The 20,181-nt window shown below is 35.1% G+C and overlaps 1 protein-coding gene across 2 annotated transcripts in view; it reads left to right on the top strand.

Annotated features, from left to right (window-relative positions):
• Positions 1-3,300: 3,300 nt before the first annotated feature.
• Positions 3,301-20,181, top strand: part of LOC100259418 (actin-related protein 3) — a 28,584-nt gene continuing 11,703 nt past the window's right edge. For both annotated transcript variants that reach the window (XM_002285334.5, XM_010652567.3), the window contains exons 1-6: positions 3,301-4,055; positions 4,133-4,592; positions 5,698-5,844; positions 8,964-9,056; positions 9,199-9,318; positions 12,575-12,685. In XM_002285334.5, coding sequence (XP_002285370.1) covers positions 4,006-4,055; positions 4,133-4,592; positions 5,698-5,844; positions 8,964-9,056; positions 9,199-9,318; positions 12,575-12,685 — 981 coding nt within the window. In that variant the 5' untranslated portion in view covers positions 3,301-4,005. The remainder of the gene's footprint in view (positions 4,056-4,132; positions 4,593-5,697; positions 5,845-8,963; positions 9,057-9,198; positions 9,319-12,574; positions 12,686-20,181) is intronic.

Raw genomic sequence — 20,181 nt, 5'->3', positions numbered from 1 at the left:
ATTACATCTTTTATTGGAATCTTCGAGTGTTCTTAGTAATAGCACTATTAAGACAATTAGTTAAACATTTTCTAAAACTAATTTTGTGCCGATGGGTGACCCTATTATTGCTACATGTGATCTTGAATGTTTGATCATTTTTTTTAACTCTACATTCAACATTTGATGCAACATATTGCTTTCCCTATGGTTGATGGAGGATGCTACTAGTGGGGCCCACCATCAACCACATGGACCACTATAATGGAAAATTCTAATTGTAATATTTTCTTAATTAAGTCACTAATCAATCCCACTAATTAAGGCATTAGTTTGTGCATTGGTTTCTCTTATTATCTTTTAATTTTTTTTCCCTTAGCACATTGATCCTATATTATGAAGGCAAGTAAAGTTATCACTAAACTTGAAAATTAAGGTCATTATAATATTGATTATTCCAATTACAACACTCCAATTGCCAAAGAAACTAACTAATAGGAAAAGTTTTTTATTAACTGGCTGTAGGATTCTCTTATTCTCTTCCTCTTTTCACTTAAAATGTCTGATCACATTGATTTTACCCCATAAAAATTAAGTTGGGTCATTGCTAAGTTCTATTCAACTAAAGTCATCGCATTTCTAACAACCTTATATTTACGAATCTTCTCCCTAATATTAAACATTGAGTTAATAATATCACTCAAAATAACATAAAAATTAGAAAAAGATTCATTCTTTTGCATGTGAACATTCTTAAACTTAGCAATTAATATTTTTATTTTTAATAACTTCGTAAAAGAAGTGTCCATCATAGTAACAAAATAAATATCTCAAGCTCCTTGGCATGTTTACATGTTGCTACCAAATGGAACTCATTAGTACTAACACCATTAAAAATGTTATAAAGAGCCATAGAGTTTGCCTCATAGCCTTTATTATCAAATTTATCTTGTTTGTATTTGGACTTTAGTTCTCTATTGGATCTATCAATTCCATCTAACTTTAATAAAGGTCCCTAATCAAATTCAATTGCATCACTTGTTCTCCTTACATCATTAAGAAGGATTTCATCTAAGTTTTTCAATGGAGAAAAGTATTTCCAACAAAGTAAGGTAGATTATTTATACAAAACCTCACTCATTATGGTTCAAAAAAAAATCAAGTAGAAAAACAAATTTATATTTTAATTCAACTTGCTTCAATACCCATTGATAATTTATATCTTAGTTCTTGAAACTATCTTGGAGAAGGGGGTTGGATTGAATAGATAGTTCGATTTGTTAGCCAAAAAATCCAAAATGTTTTTTATTTATTTATCACAATTTAAATATTCTTCAATCAATAGGAGATATCATATATCAAATAAAATTCAATCACACCATCCATAGATATACAATATACATGTCTACGAAGTTTTTTTAGAAATTCTATAGATGTAAAAAGTACTAGTTAATATATAGTAGAACAAATTCAATGATTATGAAATGATAAATTCATAATTTACCTAGACCAAATATTTGCTTCTACTAAGGGTCTTACATTGGCCAACACCTACATTCAACTTCATGTCCACGATGTAGTACTCACATGCCTTTAAGGGAATTCTTTAACAACTTAAAATGATGCGATCAACCACCACAAACTAAACTTGAAGTGAATTCTTTAACAACTTGACATGATGTGATTAACCACCAAAAACTAAACTGGATCAAAGTTGGGACCCTAAGAATTATGGGAATCCATAGAGAAAAATGACGATATAACTCAAGAGCATATGTTTCAAAATAAACAATACAAGATATATTTATAGTCATAAAAACCCAAATTGGTTGGGTTGCACTCCTAGAAGCCACTTGAGCACGCATAGAGGGCACTTAAGTGCTCTTTTCTAAATTTACATTTATTTATCGGCCTATAAGGCATATGTTATGCAATAATATCCAAAATACACCTTTATATATCAGTATTTATTTAACAAACTTAACCATACTTATCCAAATGACCCTATGTACAATTTGACAATGTTTTTGAGCTTCCAAGGTCAATTTAAATCCTAAGAAGTATGTAAATTAGATTTCAGAATATTTGAAATAAAATTGAAAATCTAGACTAGTTAAACTAGCTCAATAAGAGCCTGTTTAATAAATATTATCAAAATGGTTTTCTGTTTTTCACAACAAAAAAAAAACTAGAAAACATGTTTGATAATCAGAAAATTGTTTTCTATTTTTTGTTTTCTAGAACAAAAAACATGTTATTTTTAGATAACATTTTTAATTGTTTTCATTTGTTTTTTGAGAGTTGTTTTGAAAAATAATTATAAAATATGTATAATAATTAAAAATAAAACTCTAAACATAAAAATTATTTTAAAAAATAGATTTTTATTGTATAAAACCCAAGAAAACAATTTTCAAAAACTATTATTAAAAACTATTTTTCATAACTCTTTTTAAAAAACAGTTACCAAGGACCACATATTTTCCCTCAACCTTTTCCATAAACATTTAAATAAAAAAATATCCTTATCATTCTTTTCTTTTATTTTTATTTTTTTTAAAACTTCCCAAAACCAAATACAACCAAAATGCCTTTAAATAACATGCATGGCATGCAGTAATTTACTAGCAACAAAACAACAACACAGCCCAATAGTCATTAAACAGTACCCACTATATGTACTATTTCACAGGCAATAAAAAATAAAATGACAAAAGACAATCCAATGAGGACAAGATCACTCTTTGTGGGGAAAAAAAGCCTATTAGATGCCTGAAAAAACAAAAATCCCACGTACCATTGCCATGCCACATTCATTACTTTGCCTATGATACAAAAACGTTATTGGAAACTTAGAAACGTCATAACAAATGCATCAACTAATAAATTGGCTCAACAACGAAACATTAAATTTTTTACACCTTCATGATCTCGATCTCTCTGTGTGTGGCACATGCCCTCACGTGCCAGCAGTCTAAAGACTAAACAAGTATTCTTGGAACCAGAAAGACACAAAAAAGAAAAAAAAAAAAAAAGGAAAAAGAAAAGCGGGGCCAAACCCAAGTGTCGGCTCCCAAAAGTGCGAGTGGTATTGCGATCTGCCGATTGCCACCAAGCCATTACTGCAGAAAGGGTTAGGAAAAGGATGGGACAAAACTAAAGAATTATGAATAGAAAGAAGGAGAAGTAACACCTTATCTCTCTGTATGTCTCATCTCGCTTCTTGTGGTCGAAATTTTTGTAACCGCATCTGTCCAAAAGCATGATATTACACTTTTTGAGTGAATTTAGAGAAGACACCGTGACATATTTGATTGGCCGGAAGGGAAAGCACAGAATCATCATTTCATGGAAAAAGAAAAGGGTTGATTTTTTAATCATTGAAAATTTTTGTATTGTTATTATTTCTAGCAGTCACAATGTAAGGCATGTATACCCCCGTCTACCCTAGTTAGTTAAAAATAATGGGAACTATTGAAATTTCAATTGGGCAGACGGCAGGCCTACGGTTTTTCTGGTGGACTGCGGGAGCACTGGAATACACGTGATAGGCCCGCAAGATCGGTTTGTATCCATCGTGCGGAACACGAATCAAGCGGTTCAAATGCACCGTCACATATGACTGACAAGTTCCACGACCAATTCACAAGGCATTTGCTTTGGAGACAACACAGAAAGAGGGAAAGAGAGAGAGAGAGGAAGTGGGTGTGTTTGTTTGTTTGTTTGGTTGCGAAGAAAAGAATCGAACGCACACGACAATGATGGTGAAGTTGATGAGAGCTTCCGTTTTGAATTCGCATTCTTGTTACTGAAATGGATGGAGGCGTAATCACCTACTTTAACCGACCACGCTGTGCGTTGAGTCGACGCTTTCACTTCAGATCAACCTCCACATCGCCATCACTGCCACCTTATTGGAGGCGCCTTCAACGACCATGATCAACCAGCCTAAACCCTCTATCGGATCTCTGACGCAGGTCCGTTACTGCTACCACCGCAACTGCCTCGATCTCTTTTCCTCTTCACATGGATTCAGCCGCTTCTCGTCCCGCCGTGGTCATCGACAACGGCACCGGGTAATTTCAAATTTGCATGCCAACTGGTCGATGAAATGCCGGATTGATTTTTCCCTAATTTTTATCCATTATTGCAGGTATACTAAAATGGGTTTTGCCGGTAACGTGGAGCCGTGCTTCATTGCCCCGACAGTTGTTGCTGTCAACGAGTCGTTCTTGAATCAAAATCGGAGCTCCACCAAAGGCAATTGGCTTGCGCAACATAGCGCTGGCGTGATGGCCGATCTTGATTTCTTTATAGGAGATGAGGCTATTGCGAGATCTCGGAATAGTAGTACTTACAATCTAAGCTATCCGATTGTTCACGGTCAGGTTGATAATTGGGATGCCATGGAGAGATTTTGGCAGCAGTGTATATTTAATTATTTGAGATGTGATCCGGAGGATCACTACTTTCTTTTGACGGAAAGTCCACTCACTGCCCCGGAGAGCCGTGAATACACTGGTGAAATTATGTTTGAAACCTTCAACGTTCCTGGTCTTTATATTGCGGTGCAGCCGGTGCTCGCCCTTGCGGCAGGATACACTACATCTAAGGTTGGCATCTGAAATCTGAGAACTGTTGGAATATTTTCTAATATGCAAATTTATTTTATAGGCTGTTAGAAATTGGGAGCAATCAGATGAAGGCTTAGTAAATTGTTCAGAGGTTGGGATGGGAACTATAGTTGGTGGATTGGATAATTGCGAGCAAACAAGGAAATTCACGAATCTTGTTGTTTTTTCGTTAATTTATATTGTTTCAGGGGACTGTATTAAAAGATATAATACTGAATTGGATGTGAAATAGTGGATAGTTTTCTGGGTTTTCAGGATGATTACTAACGAGAAAGTACAATATTCATGAACAATTAGCAGAATGTAATTGAAAATTTGAACAAAAGATTGAGGGTCTTATTCTCTCCCTCTTTCTGCATTATGCATTCCAAGTAACAATTTCATATCACTCTTCCATCCTATTTATTAGCCATTCTCTGTCCTTTATCTATTCCATTAACAAGGAAACCACATTAAATGCCTGCAATTAACTTTCAAATACTTGGGAATGACAATGTGAGAGCGAATAGTTCTGGATTTTTTCCTCGGCCTCATTGGAGGTGGGAACAACCAAACAATAACCTGACAAACTGTTTGGATCAATATGGATACCTATTTAGGGGCTAACATATCCACTTCATGGGGAAGAAGCTTTACTTCAATTTATTTTGGCAACATAGCTGGCTTGTTTGGGTTACATTTGTGGCAATTCCCTTTTGGTGTAGGTGGTTTTACTTTTTTCTTTTTATATATATTTTTTTAATAATGATATGCTAAGTTGAAATGTTCATGGAAAAACAATTCGCTTCCGCTTGAATCTATGATTTTGTATCTGGCCGCATCATTATTTTCTCCTTGCTTGTTTACCCAGTGAAATCTATTTTTACACTATTCTGTCTCACATTTTTTCTTATGTCTAGATATTAACAGTTATTTTACAGTTTCTTTAAATGGTTTTTTTATTTGAGTAAACAAGGCCTATTATACTTAGAACATTCATATGTATTGTCTTAAAGTGTACCTTGCTTCTTATGTAAATAATTTTTCTTGCTCTTTGATGATTGATTGACCCTTGCCTTTTAGATTAACCTACACTTTCCCTTAGTGTGAGATGACAGGGGTTGTAGTGGATGTTGGGGATGGGGCTACTCATGTTGTACCTGTTGCAGATGGTTATGTTATTGGGAGCAGCATTAAGTCAATTCCTATTGCTGGGAAAGATGTTACTCTTTTTGTCCAACAGCTCATGCGGGTGAGTTGTGTTTGTCTTTCACCATTATAATTATTAGTTCCTCATATTATGCTTGCTTTGTTTGAAATGTTATTGTTGTCAGTTGTGAGGTGTGCATATAATTATTTCACTGTTAATCTAGTCTTATATCCATTGATATTTTTTTGGGTCATTAGAACCCTAATCCTTGTTTGGTGATAACAAACTTGAAGATAACGAACATCTGCCTTTACAGATGAACCATAATAACTTTTTTTTTTTTGATAGATAAAACCACAGAAATTTTATTAGAAAAAGGGAGCTAAAAAGCAACCTGAAGCATATAGGGAGTATACATGAGATGCCAAAAGACAAAAAACACACAAAAAAGCAAACACTCACCAGCTCTCAACTAGAACCCAACCAATCAACAAAATTAATTAAAGATCAGGGTCCTCCATCTAAACAAAACTTAGCCCAAGAAAAGAGATTGCAAACAAAAGAATTTTTCATTTTTTGAATCGACAAAACCTCATTATCAAAAACTATTCTGTTTCTTTCTTTCCAAACTGTCCAAAATAAACAAAGAAGAGCTGCCCGCCAAGCCTTTCCACGTTTCTTATCCACAAAGGAATCGGACCAACCTATTAGAGTGTCTCTAACCGTAAGCGGGAGGACCCAATTAACACCAAACAAAGAAAGCACAAGATCCCACAAAACCCTTGCCTTGGGGCAATGAACAAGGATGTGATTTATCGTCTCCTCCTCATCACAACACAAGAAGCACCTGTTTGCTAAAATCCAGCCCCTCCTCTTGAGTTGATCTTGGGTTAGAACCTTCCCTCAAGAAGCTTCCCAAGCAAAAAAGCCCACCTTTGTAGGCACACAAGGGCTCCAAATGATGCTCCACGGAAACGGGATTGCACAACTAGATTCAAGAGTATTGTAAAGGGATTTTACAGAAAAAATCCCATTTTTCGAAGCTTTCCACAACACTCTATCCTTCAACCCAACAACTAGCCTCTTTCCTTGAAGGGTCGAGAGGAGCCTCTCCACCGCCTCCACCTCCCAATCATTAAAGGATCTAGAGAAACAGGGAATCCAACCCCCCACATCCCCCACAGAATCCCAACAATCCGTTATTCACGCATCTTGAGAGACCGCTAAGGCAAACAAAGAAGGAAAAGCCTCACAAAGGGAAATATGAACCATAATAACTTTCACTGCTTCTCTTTTATAACTACAAATTTATATTGCAAGGAACAAAAGGATAGATGCCATAAATGTGAGAAGAAACTGAATACATATAAAAAATGGGGTATAGGGCTTCAATGGTAATGGATACTCTTCACAGTTGCTTTCTACAAGCATCTGCCATTGTATTAAACTCTATAACCCCAAGAACATGATGAAGAAACACTTGATAGCACCATAGCAGAGTTTAAGAAATACCTCTAAAATGTGCATATGACATCAGTTTTAATTATTAGGTCTCGTTTTCCATTGACTTGATGTGTGTTTGGATACATTTTGTATCTTTTTATTTATTTATTTTTTAAGTAGAAGGTTTTGTACAAAATGTAGAAATTCTTATTAAAAAGTAAGTAAATCATAGTTATTAACTCGTAAAACGTATTGTGTATCGTTTTTCTATTTTTTTGTATTGGTATTGTATCGTATCCTATATCATAAGTATTTTTATATGATGAAAAATAAATAGAAAAAATATGTATATATGTGTATATCTATTGAAAGTATGAAATATAGAGTAATACATAACCAATTTTATGGAAGATAGTAGGAATTGAAGTGTCTAGCTATATCATATCATAAACATTGAATGTTAAAGTTTTGAGAAGTTCAAATTACCAAAATATTGAATGTCACCAAAAAAAAAAAAAAAATTTAATGTATTTAATATGTGTCATCTTCAAAGTTCCAGCTTTTTAGGTTTATTGTCATTCCTTTTCCACCAAAAAAAGAAATTAAAAAAAACTAATTTATTAAATAAAAATTTTTATTCACTAACTATCATCATTTTCATTGTCAACATTTAAATTATTCAAATGAAAATTTTCTCTAATATTCATTGTTAAAATAAGCTTACTTGACTTATAATATAACATTTGACAACAATAATGAAGCTTTTCATATAAGATTATTTTACCAATTTCTCATTTTCATATCAATTTTTAATCTTTTAGTATATTTTAAACAACTAATATAATAGACTTGTTAACAAAAAAAATTAATTTGATTTTTTTTATTTTAAATTATAGCAAATAGTTAAAGATGTATGTATTGTTGTATCATAATATCATGTATCATATCGTGTATTGTACATGTATCATAAAATATGCTTTAAAATAAGATACAAATTGTGATACGTATCAATTTCCATAAAAAATGTATAGTACCGTTGTATCGTAAGTTTTTAACAACTATGAGGTAAATACATTGTGTATTAGAAAGCACTTTTAAAAATTTTTAAAATTCAAGTAAAAAATTTTCATTTCCACACATTTTAAAATTTTGAATATAGTTTTTAGGAACACTAGGTAAATTTATGCTTTTTGTACAAGGATTCTTATATTCTGTATACGAGTTTCTATTTTTAAAAATAAAAAATAGGAAGTATATCCAAACACCACACCACCTTAATTTTTATATCTATTCACTTTATTGATTAATAAATAAGGAGTGCAGCCTCTTTCTCTATCCCTTCCTTAATAATGAGGAATCTGTCATACTCAATTCATTGTGATTTGAGCATGATGTCAGAGACTGTAGATTATGAGATGGATGATGGTATCTTATAGGTGCCACTGCTGTTCTAGTTTTAATTTGGTTGTCTAGCCATTTCTTGTTGTTTGAAAGATGCTGCCAACCAACTCGGCATGAGCCACTCTCTTCTGGCATACCAAATTATGAGTCTTCCAGTATGAACTTTGGGTACTTCTTTTGCTTACTTATTTTCTCTTCTACTCTTTCAGTATATTGGATGTTTTGCAATGGGATGCTGATTCTTGAAGTTTATTATTGACAGTGAAAATGAAAGCTAATTATCTATATATAGTATCTATACATACTAGGATAAAAATCACGATCTGTGAAATGATTACCTTAATGGTTTCCTGAATTTTGATATTTGTGTTGTGTAGGAAAGAGGAGAGCATGTGCCGCCTGAAGACTCTTTTGAAGTAGCTCGAAAAGTGAAGGAAATGTATTGCTATACATCTTCTGATATCGTCAAGGTCATCTTTTCTATAAGAACTTCTGACTTAAAGAAATATAGGATATAAATGGTGTAATTTCATTGATCATTGTATAGTTTTATGTCCAGAATTTTGAATCTGGATCTTATTTGATGATGACTCAGTTTTTCAATGATTACAGGAGTTCAATAAGCATGACAAAGAGCCTGGGAAGTACATAAAGCATTGGAGGGGCATCAAACCGAAGACAGGAGCACCATACTCTTGTGATGTTGGCTATGAACGATTTCTAGGCCCTGAGGTTTGCCCTTCCTTTTAATGTTCTTCATATCCAAGATTCCAACTATTCAAGTGATTATATTGAATGACTTGTTTTCCACTTCAAATGTAATAAGTAATAGTCTTCATTGTTTTAGGATGACTTGACACAAATACTGTATTAGATCTTTGAAGCAATATCCATTAAACCTGCCAATAAAGAACCCATTGTAGTCATATATCATGGTTGGTTTTATAGCTTTCTTCTATATATATATATATATATGTATGTATGTATGTATGTATGTATCTATATTTGGACATGTAACTCTTTTGTCCCTGATGGGATGAGCCTGGAACCTTCCACATCTCTACCCTGATGATTTGCCACTTGAACTATGGGACAAGCCTAGAATCTCTCTGATGGGGGCTATTTTCTTCTGAAATTCACTTTTTATGGAATATATAGGATGATATGGTCAATATTTTCCATAGGGAAATTTTATATACATCCACTATTTTTTTTTAATAATAATATATTCTTGCTTTACTCATCAAATATATATATATATATATATATATATATCTACACATCCACCATTTTTATTTCCTCATCCATGTTATTTCTTCACCATCCACACATATATTTCAAATTTTCTCACCCACCTACCCTAATATGTTATTCCTAAACAATTGCTACACCCTTCTCCTTCCTCCAAAACTCTTCCTTCACCTTCTTTGCAACCCTAAATGTCACATTTTTCTTCATGAAAAAACATTCATTTGTTACTTGAACTATGGGACGAGCCTAGAATCTCTCTGATGGGGGCTATTTTCTTCTGAAATTCACTTTTTATGGAATATATAGGATGATATGGTCAATATTTTCCGTAGGGAAATTTTATATACATCCACTATTTTTTTTTATAATAATATATTCTTGCTTTACTCATCAAATATATATATCTACACATCCGCCATTTTTATTTCCTCATCCATGTTATTTCTTCACCATCCACACATATATTTCAAATTTTCTCACCCACCTACCCTAATATGTTATTCCTAAACAATTGCTACACCCTTCTCCTTCCTCCAAAACTCTTCCTTCACCTTCTTTGCAACCCTAAATGTCACATTTTTCTTTATGAAAAAACATTCATTTGTTTTTTTTTTTTTATAAGATGAAAAAAACATTCATTTGTTATCAAACTTCCATTCAAGCCTCCATTAAAGCTTCCATTTTAAATTTTTGTTTAAAAAAAGCATGATAAAATTTTGAAAAGAGCACGAAAACACAAAAAATATGACAAAAAAAAAAAAGCCCATTATAGCACCGTCCAGCATTGGAATACTGGACATCTTGGATTTGTTTGGTGCTGGAATACTGGATGTCATAGGGGTGTCCAACACTCAGGTGCATTTTTGGAAGGAGGCCTTTTTGGTCTTTCTACACAAGGGTATTTTTGGAATTAATTTTTTCTTTAAAAAATAGGTGGACATGGAAATTAAAGGGATGATGCATGTGCAATTTCCCTTTCCTGCATCTTCTCCAGCTTTACTGTCTCTGCATCTCTATTTTCAACCATTTTGAACATCTAGAAGTGCGTTGTACTTCTTATAGTCTACTTTCTCTATATCTATTTTCAACCATTTTGAACATCTAGACGTGCTTTGTACTCCCTATAGTTCCCTTTCTGTCTCTCCCACTGTTTTCCTACCTGTCACTCTTCCATGTTTGTTGCTTTTCTGACTTTTGTTCCACTTCCAAGTTTTTTTTTTAATCAGAAACCAAAGGTGTATTAATTAAAGATCATAAAACATAAGAAGGATGAGAAATCCTCCCCATGAAATACAAACCTGATCAAAACACCCATGAAAATCTTCTCTTTATAAGGAGATTTATACAAAAAGAATAAAAGACTATACAAAAATACAACTCGAAAGCTCAATTCAACTCCTCACCAAGTAAGCCCAAACCTAAGGAGTACATTTTCTTTGAGGTATATTTCAGTTTCACCTTCAAGTTTGTTTTCTGTAGTCCTATGTGGTTCTCATCTGATCCATTGCCATGCAATATCTTGAAACCAGTTAAATTCAGCATTAATTGGGTGACTACAATTGTACCTTGGTCTGGACAAGGATTATGCACTTGAATTACAATTTCACTTTCCTTGCTCATCAGAGTAGGTTGTAAATTATTGTGCATGATGTTCTTATCATTTTTGACTCTATTATCTCTATTCAAAATCTTGAAATGGCTGAGAACTCTGCTGGTTAGGATCCTCCACAACTGTCAGCTGTTGATTTGCTCAAATTTGTCAACCTGACATTATCCATGTCTTGACTGCAGTCATTGAGCCCACTTCATCATCTCTAACCTGTGTTCCTTTGCCAATTGTCGAATCTTTAGCAATTCACTCCATTCAAACACCTTTGCCAACTTTGAACTGCATCCTTTTTATTGTAGGTAACATGTTTTTTGTCCCTATTGAACTTGAATTTTGAACCTCCCACATCGGCTCCCCAACCCTTTGCCACTTAGTAAGGATTCAAGGGCCAAAACAGGGTTTTCCAGCTGCAAATAATCTTTGTAAAAGTTATGTTTTAGAATAGAGTAGCATGCTCTGGAAGAAAAGAGTTACCATATTGAATGAATGTTATTAAGATTTAATCATTTATGTATCCTTTTGTTTCCTAAAAAATAGCTTATAGACCCAATCAATGTGCCCTTTTGTGATGAAGTTTAGTGTCAAACTCGTTTTTCTCTTAAATAGCAAATCCCTGTTTCTTTTAGGAGAAAAAGAATGCCTTACCACGATACTTGTATATTCTGAAAACAGTATTCATGATTCACTTATATAGTGAATATGATTTTGAAGTTTCAGCATCCATATGGTAATTGAAATATACATTTTAATATCTGTAAGGTCTTCATGCTGTTGACATGAATGCCTCTTTTTTGTTTTAAAATTTTGTCTATGTTATTAGATCTGAGTGTTACTTTTGAGCTAATCAAACATTGAAATTAATGGCTATTTTTTTTTTTTGGTTAAAAGGAGACTGCATGGTAATGAGTTAAATAGACACGCATCTGTAGCTTTCTAGCTTCATCCTTGGTGATGTTTTGATCCATTTATGTAATAATTGTTCACTTGCCAAAAAAATAAAGCCGTTACAATTCCTTTACTATTAAATTTGTTTACTTGTGCATTGCATTTCATCTACTAGATGATGCTTTGATAAGTCTTTTAAAAAAAGGAATTTGTTTTTGATGATTAATCTGGCTGATTATGCAGATTTTCTTCAATCCTGAGATCTACAGCAGCGATTTTGCAACCCCTTTACCAGCTGTAATAGACAAGTGTATTCAGTCTGCACCAATTGACACAAGAAGGGCTTTGTATAAGGTAAAGTACATAGACCCCAATAAAAAACGGTGAAAATTTTGTTTCTTCTTGAGATATGATCCATGTGAAACAATGTAGAATTGCCTATTTGATGTTTCAAACTTGAGCCTGGTAGTGTCCATGAATTGCTTGGGGGGTCCTAAAATCTCTACATTTTGAGTTCATTCATCAGTAACTTCATTTTATGTCCAGCTTTTGTTAATTATTAGCAATGATTGCATTCAAATGTTCCCAATAAAGCATTAAACTTCAAACCATGAACTATGGTTGACTTCAAACTTTGTCATGAGTAGGAAGTAGGACCATATATTTTTGTGGGTCTGTAGAATTGATTCCAATTGTCTAAGCATCGAAAGAACCATGACATTGAGTACAGGGGCTGCCATGGGATGGAATTATGATCACAATTCCTATGTCATTACACACTGAGTGGTTTGGTCCATAGTGATAACATCTTGAATCTGCTAGATCAGATAGGATCAAACTGTATTTGAATACACTGTTTTGATCCTACTAGATTGAAGCTTCAATGGTATTATGTAATATCCATATATAGATCTTGTATAATACCATGTATGACATAATATGGATATATTATGTAAAAGGGGAAAAGATGTAATGGGGTAAGAATGTTGGCGAGGGGAGGTCGATGCTGGTTTGTAGTGGAAAGTCTTTTGACCTTTTGGTAGAGGAAGTTGGGGGGAAGTTGAGAGGCTTTATTAAGGAAAGAGGAAGAGGTCTTTCAGCTTGGATTAGGTTTGGGGATATGAGTTTACACTGCTTGTTGGAAGGGGTGGAGTCTTGCTGCAGAGATGAAGATTTGGTGGGGATGGAGTAATGTTTGGAAGGAGGGTGGGAGGAGGTTCAAGTTGGAGTGTAGGTCGAATGGGGCAGGAAGGTTTTTATTTTGTTAGGTGGTGACTGAGGAGGCGAAGAGGTTTTTGTTGATTTTCCCTAAAGAGAGGGGCTTCCAAAGGGGTTGGTCTATGCTGGTGAAGAAGCTTCGTGTTCTAGGAGTCCTCCCCTTAGCAGAGTATAGGGGAGTGTTCTCCCCTGCAGAGGCAAGGAGTATTCCAAAGGAGGGGACTGTCAGAGGGTCTTTTGTAGAGGTGGTTAGGAAGGAGCCAGGTGGGGTGGGAGAAGTTGTTTGGCTACAGTTGAGGGAGAGTGAGGTGAAGAGTAGGGAGGAGCAGTTGAGGAGGTGCTTGGTAGGGTAGTTTGGAGAGGCCTTAGACCCTTTTCCAAAATTTATCTTCGATGCAAAGTGTGGTGTAAATTGTGGTCTATGAAAAGAGGGGGGTGGGGGTGGGGGTGTGTGGGTGTGTGGGTGTGTGGGTGCTTATAAGAGGTTCTAGAAGACTCATGGACAAAGTTTTGCATCTGGTAAGGTGGACCCCCAAGGTTGGGTGTTTGCTTAAAGGGGGGTTCACTAAGGAAGTTTGGGTGAGGGTGTTGGGTCTCCCTTTGCATTTGTGGAGTTGGGATGTGCTTAAGAAAATAGGGGACTATTGTGGGGGTTTTGTCGCAATGGATGATGACATTGCGTTGTTGTTTAATCTTCAATGGGTTAGAATCTTGGTTAGGTCTTTTGGGAGAGCAAAGTTTGGCTCGTTGCAAGTGGTGGTGGGGGCTTCCTATTCTCCATTCAGTTGTGGTGCGAAGCTCATCCCAATTTTTCGATGATGGCTCCAAGATGCAGTGACAGTGGTTTTTGTGGATTGGAGGAAGGGGAAGATGTGGAGGGAGGAGCATGTGCTGGCGTGAGGGTAGGAAAGGTTGGCTGTTTGCACATGAAGATGTGTTGCAGCATAGCGACAGGAGTGTTCAGGCAGGAAAAGAGTCAGTTGTCTGTCCCGCATAGGCTGCAGAAGGGGGTTGGGGGGGGAGTCCAAGAACGTGATTTGAGGCGTGATGGAGCAGGAGGGGTTTGTTTGGTTGACCCTTGTGGATTGGGTGGCTGTGGTGGGGCTGTGTTAGGGACTTTGAGTTTGGGCTTCAGGTGTTTGGGTGGGGCCCAAGTTATTAGGGGCCATGTCTCCAATTAGGCCCAAGGCCTTAGTGGACCGATTGCTTCAGAGGCCCTTTTAGCTTCAGGCTTTGTAGTGAGGGAGGATTTAAGTTTGGGATAGGCCCACAAATCTCCTTTTTTGAAAGGGGGGGTGGGTTTAAGAGAGGGTTGTGTCTTTTAAGACTTGGCTGTGGGAGAGAAGGGTCCTCTAGGGCTTCACAAAGGGAGCGATTTCTCTTCAGAGAGTCAAACGATTGTGCAGAGAAGTTGTATCAAGGATGTGGTTGAGAGGCTTGAGGCGTCATTAGCGTCGATCTCCATGTGTTCTTGTGTGGTGTTCATCGACGAAGCCCTCGTGGCAGAGGCGAATAGGTTTCCAAGATCCTTTTCCCTTTCTTCCTTGGGGCTTTTGGACTTTGGGTGCTGGTCGCTAAAGATGCTGTTTCAAGATGGCAGTCTGGTAGAGACTTTGGGAAGCGCTGAAAAGGACCCTTCAGGTAAGGTTGTGATGGCTAGGGTAGAGGAGTTGGAGGCCCTTAAGGCCTTGGAGTTTGCTTGTGTTTTGGAGAGGGAGGTTATGGATAGCCTCTCTAGTAAGTTTGTCAATTTTAGCAGCTTTGTGGGGATGCTAGTTGAGGGGTTCGAAAAGGAAATCAGCTCCTTGCTGAAGAAATTAGTGGGAAGAAAAGGGAATAGAGTAAAGGTTTGAGGCGGAGAGAGAAACTTTCCATCTGCTACTCGTTTTGAAAGGGAACTTTGAAAATTAGAGTGCTTAGTGAATTACAGTAGTTCCCTTCTCATTGTCAGAGGAAGGGGGAGGAGCAATGGGGGTTCATAACTTATTTTGTGAGGTCATGGCATAGCTTTGAGTGTCAATGGAGAGATTTGGCATGTGGTTGTGTTTTCAGGTTGTCTTTGTTAAGGTTGTAATCTTGATGGTGGTTTCTCTTTGTACTTGGTTATTTTGGGTCTTCTTAGGGTTGGCTGGTTTGTTAGGGTGGTTGGTATTTGCTTTCTCTTTTCTTTGCCCTATGACCTTTTTTTGTATACTACGTGTGTATTTTGTTGCGCCATTTTGCAAGTGCTCTTAATATATTCTCCTTATTTACCTATAAAAAAAATGGATATATTATTTAATATCCATTAAGGCATCCAACCTTGCCTGATCTTGGAATCCAAGCAAGTGAAAGAACAAAATTTGAAATGGTATCTAGATATAGCAAATATTTTCACAATGCCAGTAAGGAGAATGCTTATTCTTGGTAACGAAGAGGAAGCGTATGTCCATAGAGCATAGCCAAAAAGAAAAAGGAGATGGAGGAAAGGGAAATGTATGTCTAGAGAAAGCCAGTGGATGGAGGTAGATGGTGGTTTGGCATGGACTCAAAATCATTTGAGATTTTAGTAGAGGTTGTCAAAGGCAAGGTAGTGGGTAAGGTGTTGGAGAGGGAGTGAGGCTTAGCCTAGATCAGGTTTGGCGAGAAAGGCCTTGCCTTGTTATTAGAAGGGGTAGAATCATGTTGTGATAATGTTGAGCTAAACTCTTTTAGGAAGGACCGGAAAGATGGAGAAAGGGTTTTTGAGTTTGAGATGCATTGCAACAAGGTGGGAAGATTCTTGCGGTGTTTTGTTTCTTTAGTGAATGAGAAGAGATTCACTTTGATCTTCCCTATGGGCAAGGGCTTTCCGAAGGGGTGGAGGGTCTTAGCAGCAAAATTGAGGAGTTTAAGGGTGCTCTCTCTAGATAAGACTATGCAAGAGGCCTAAATGATCATTTATTTTATTTTATTTATTTATTTATTGTGGGGGAAAGAGAAGGGAACCCCAAGTAAGGGAGATTCTTTGACAAAGTTGGTGAGCAATGATTGCGTTGGTGAGAAGAAAGCATTGTGGATTCAAATTGGGTGGGAGGAAATAAAAAAATATATGGCACACGATGCTTTGTGGGTAGATGGGGTGATTCTTCACAGTCTGGATCTATTCTCACTAAAAAATTGGGCAATGTATACTTAGTGGCTAAAAGGGAACTTTCATTTGGCTCTAATGAGTGGTTCCCTATTTTTGTTTAAGGAATAAGTGGATGTCGAAAGGGTGCTACGGGCAAGGATGAAAATATTGGTTTTGATGGATATATCAGTAACTCGATTTTATGGATATATTGAGATATATCCAAAAATATTGGTAGATATTTTAATACAAAATATCGATACGTGAAAATTGATTAAAACTCATGAAAATATTGAGAAAAACTCTTAGAAATGATATAAGAAGTAATAGTAGACATTTTGGTTTTGTTGAAGAAATTGATGTATGTATTATATAATTTTTCATATTCGACAATAAATATTGTGTTCGTCGATAAAAAAATATGAATTTTATAAATATGCATTCATTATTAAGTTATTTTAAATATTATTCAAAATATTGTGACATTTGATTATAATATATCTAACTTTAAAATATATTTAATATTAAAAGTATGATCTATTTAATTCAAATATATTCAATATGATATATGTATAATTTTTTTAATATTTTTATTTTTTATATTTAATAAATATATAAATGATATAAAAAATCAATTAAAAAAATTATCATGATAATTTTATATCTTTTATAATCAATTAAATGCAATTTAAAATAAAATAATTAGAATTAATTTATTTATTAATATATTCTTTTTATATTTTGTTTTTAGGATGACCTTTAAAATATATATTGTTTGGTCTTATATAACATTGAAGGCGAACTTGCCTCAATGGTTGCTCAGGTTTATGGTAAACCTTTTGTCTTGGGTTCGAATCCCCTCAAGGCTAATTTTGAGACTTGACCAAATTTGACCAAGCAAAGGGCTCAAGATGTGTGTTAGTTTGACTGAACTAGCTGTGTTGACCAATCGAAAAAATAAGGAAATTCTCAAAAAATTGGTGAAAATATTAATAAATCCTAATGTATTGGCAAAATTTTTGAAAAATAACTGAAACTTCGGCCGATAGATATTCTCCCCCATATGTCGCTTCGGTGCCCACCGACACCTAAAATATCATGGCAATATTGATGATATTTTCCGATTTTTTTATCCTTAGCTATGGGTAGGGTCGAGAAAATTAAGGGGAAAACATTTGCATTTGGAGAGGTGGTTTTCAGGAGTTGGTTATTATAAGTGAGATGCTAATGCCCAAAACCCAAAAAGTGTGGGTGAGATTAATTGGGCTATCCCCCTTCATCTGTGGGGAAAGAATTTGTTTAAAAAGGTAGGGGACCATTTTAAGGGCTTTGTAGCTTTGGATGAAGACATGAAATTTCAACGTGATTTGCAGTGAGCAAGGATCCTAGTTTGCTTAAATGGGAGAGATTTCAACGGGTGGTGGGATTTTTTTGTTTCTCCTCCATTTAGGTTTAGTGAGAGATTCCACCATGGATGATTGGAGTCGAAACAAAGTTTGGTAGCAATAGGCTAGAGGTTAGGGAAGGAGTGGGGAGGCAAGCGCTGGTGGAAAAGTAAGGAAGGATGAGGCGTTGCGAGTAGGAGTGGTTGAAAATGTCTCTCCCGAGGGGTATAAGGTGGTTGCTATAGAAGTGGCGAGCACAACCTTTTCTGATCTTGGCAAAAAAGTGGGGTTGGGTCTGGTAGTGAGGTGGGTTCTACTCCTAGTAGACCGTAGCAGCAATTTGGGAGAAGTTGTTTTGGATGGCCCACTTGTTTGAAAAGGCTCAAGGTGCACTTAAGGTGCAAAAGTCTCATATAGTTTAGGCACAAGGTGCAAATGTCTCATATGACATAGGCTCAAGGCATAACACAAGCCATGCACCTAAACAAAGTGAAATACAAGTTATGCATATCAATTTTATAGATATAATCTAAAATCCAATCCAATCAACAAAAAAAATTAACATTTCAAAAATTTAAAAGAAACATTCAACAAAAAAGTAATAAAATTATACAAATTTCAATATATAGTTAGATATTTCAAGAATAAAAGTATTTAAAAGGGAACGGTAAAGTAGGCAAGGCATGGCTGTCCTTCAAGGTGCATGCCTTCGCAAATGAAGTACTATAACTAAGGAGTGATTGTGCCTTAAGCCTAGGTGTACTTTAAGCTTGCCTTTCACAACTATGGGTCCAATTGCTCTTAATTCATTTCAGGTTCAGGATTAAGCTTCATTTGACACAAAGGATGTGGTATCCAATGATTAAAAAATCGTGAAATATCGCCAATATTTCGATGATATATGGTGCTTTGGTCGCCACCGAAGCGACATGTGATGGGGAAATATCCATCTTGTGATTTTTTGCTTATTTCTCGGTAGTTTGGCTGATATATTAGGATTTTTCAATTTTTTCGCCGATTTATTAGGAATTTCCCTATATTTTCGGTCAGGCAATGTGTCTGGTCAAATGGTCAAACAGCTCGTCCTTATCTTTTTGCTTGGTCAAAACTCAAAAATTGGTTGTTGGCTTGCAAACGAGGGATTCGAATTCAAGATAAAAGGTTTTCTTGAACCTTGGGTAGCCACTAGGCATGTTTGCCCTTCAATATGATCTTTGTGCAAGAATGTATATATGTTAAAGAATATCATAAAAACAAAATATTATAATAAATAAATAAATTCTAATTATTTTATTTTTAAATTTTATTTAATTGATTACCAAAAATATAAAAAATATCATGATAATTTTCTCAGGTCTTATTTTTATTTCATTTATCTATCAATTAAATATAAAAAATATGAATATTAAAGAAATATACATATATTATCATTTATTTTAAGTCATTGAATACATTTGAATTAAATAGATCATAATTTTAATGTTAAATATATTTTAAAGTTAGACATATTATAATCAAATGTCACAATATTAAGGTCGAATCATAATTAATATATGCTTATAAAATTTTTATTTCTTATTGACACATGATATTATTTTTGAATCTAACAAATTATATCATACATATATCAATTTCTTCAACAAAACAACTTCAAAATGTTTATTATTGCTTTTTATATCATTTCTTAGAATTTTTTCAACATTTCAATGAATTTTGATCGGTTTTTGCCTCATTGATATTTTGTATCAAAATATTCACTGATATTTCCCAATATATCTGTAAAATTGAGTTACCGATATAGCCTTAAAAACTAATATTTTCATCCTTGGTGGTATTTAAGTTGAAAGAGGCTTTTTATGGGCTTAGGGGCAATAGGCCATGTTTATTTAGCAAATGAAGCTTTTTCTTATGGGTTGGGGGAGGATGGGCCTATTGGAGCTCCTCTAAATTGATCTTGTTCTTTTCTTTTGCCAAGCAAGCTAGAGTAAAGCCCACTTTTGTTTTTAAAGCCAAGGAGAAAAGAACCCATGAGGGATTCCTAAGCTTTCCTCTTTGTAGCGTAAAGAAGGACAATAAGCCTCCCTTTTTTGTTGACGCGTTTGAGCTCGTAAAGTCGATGGTGTGCCTCATGAGCATTATCGAGGCCCTCATGGTGG

This window comes from Vitis vinifera, chromosome 1 (assembly GCF_030704535.1).
Source record: "Vitis vinifera cultivar Pinot Noir 40024 chromosome 1, ASM3070453v1".
NCBI lineage: Eukaryota > Viridiplantae > Streptophyta > Magnoliopsida > Vitales > Vitaceae > Vitis > Vitis vinifera.
This window is presented reverse-complemented; position numbering and strand designations above follow the sequence as displayed.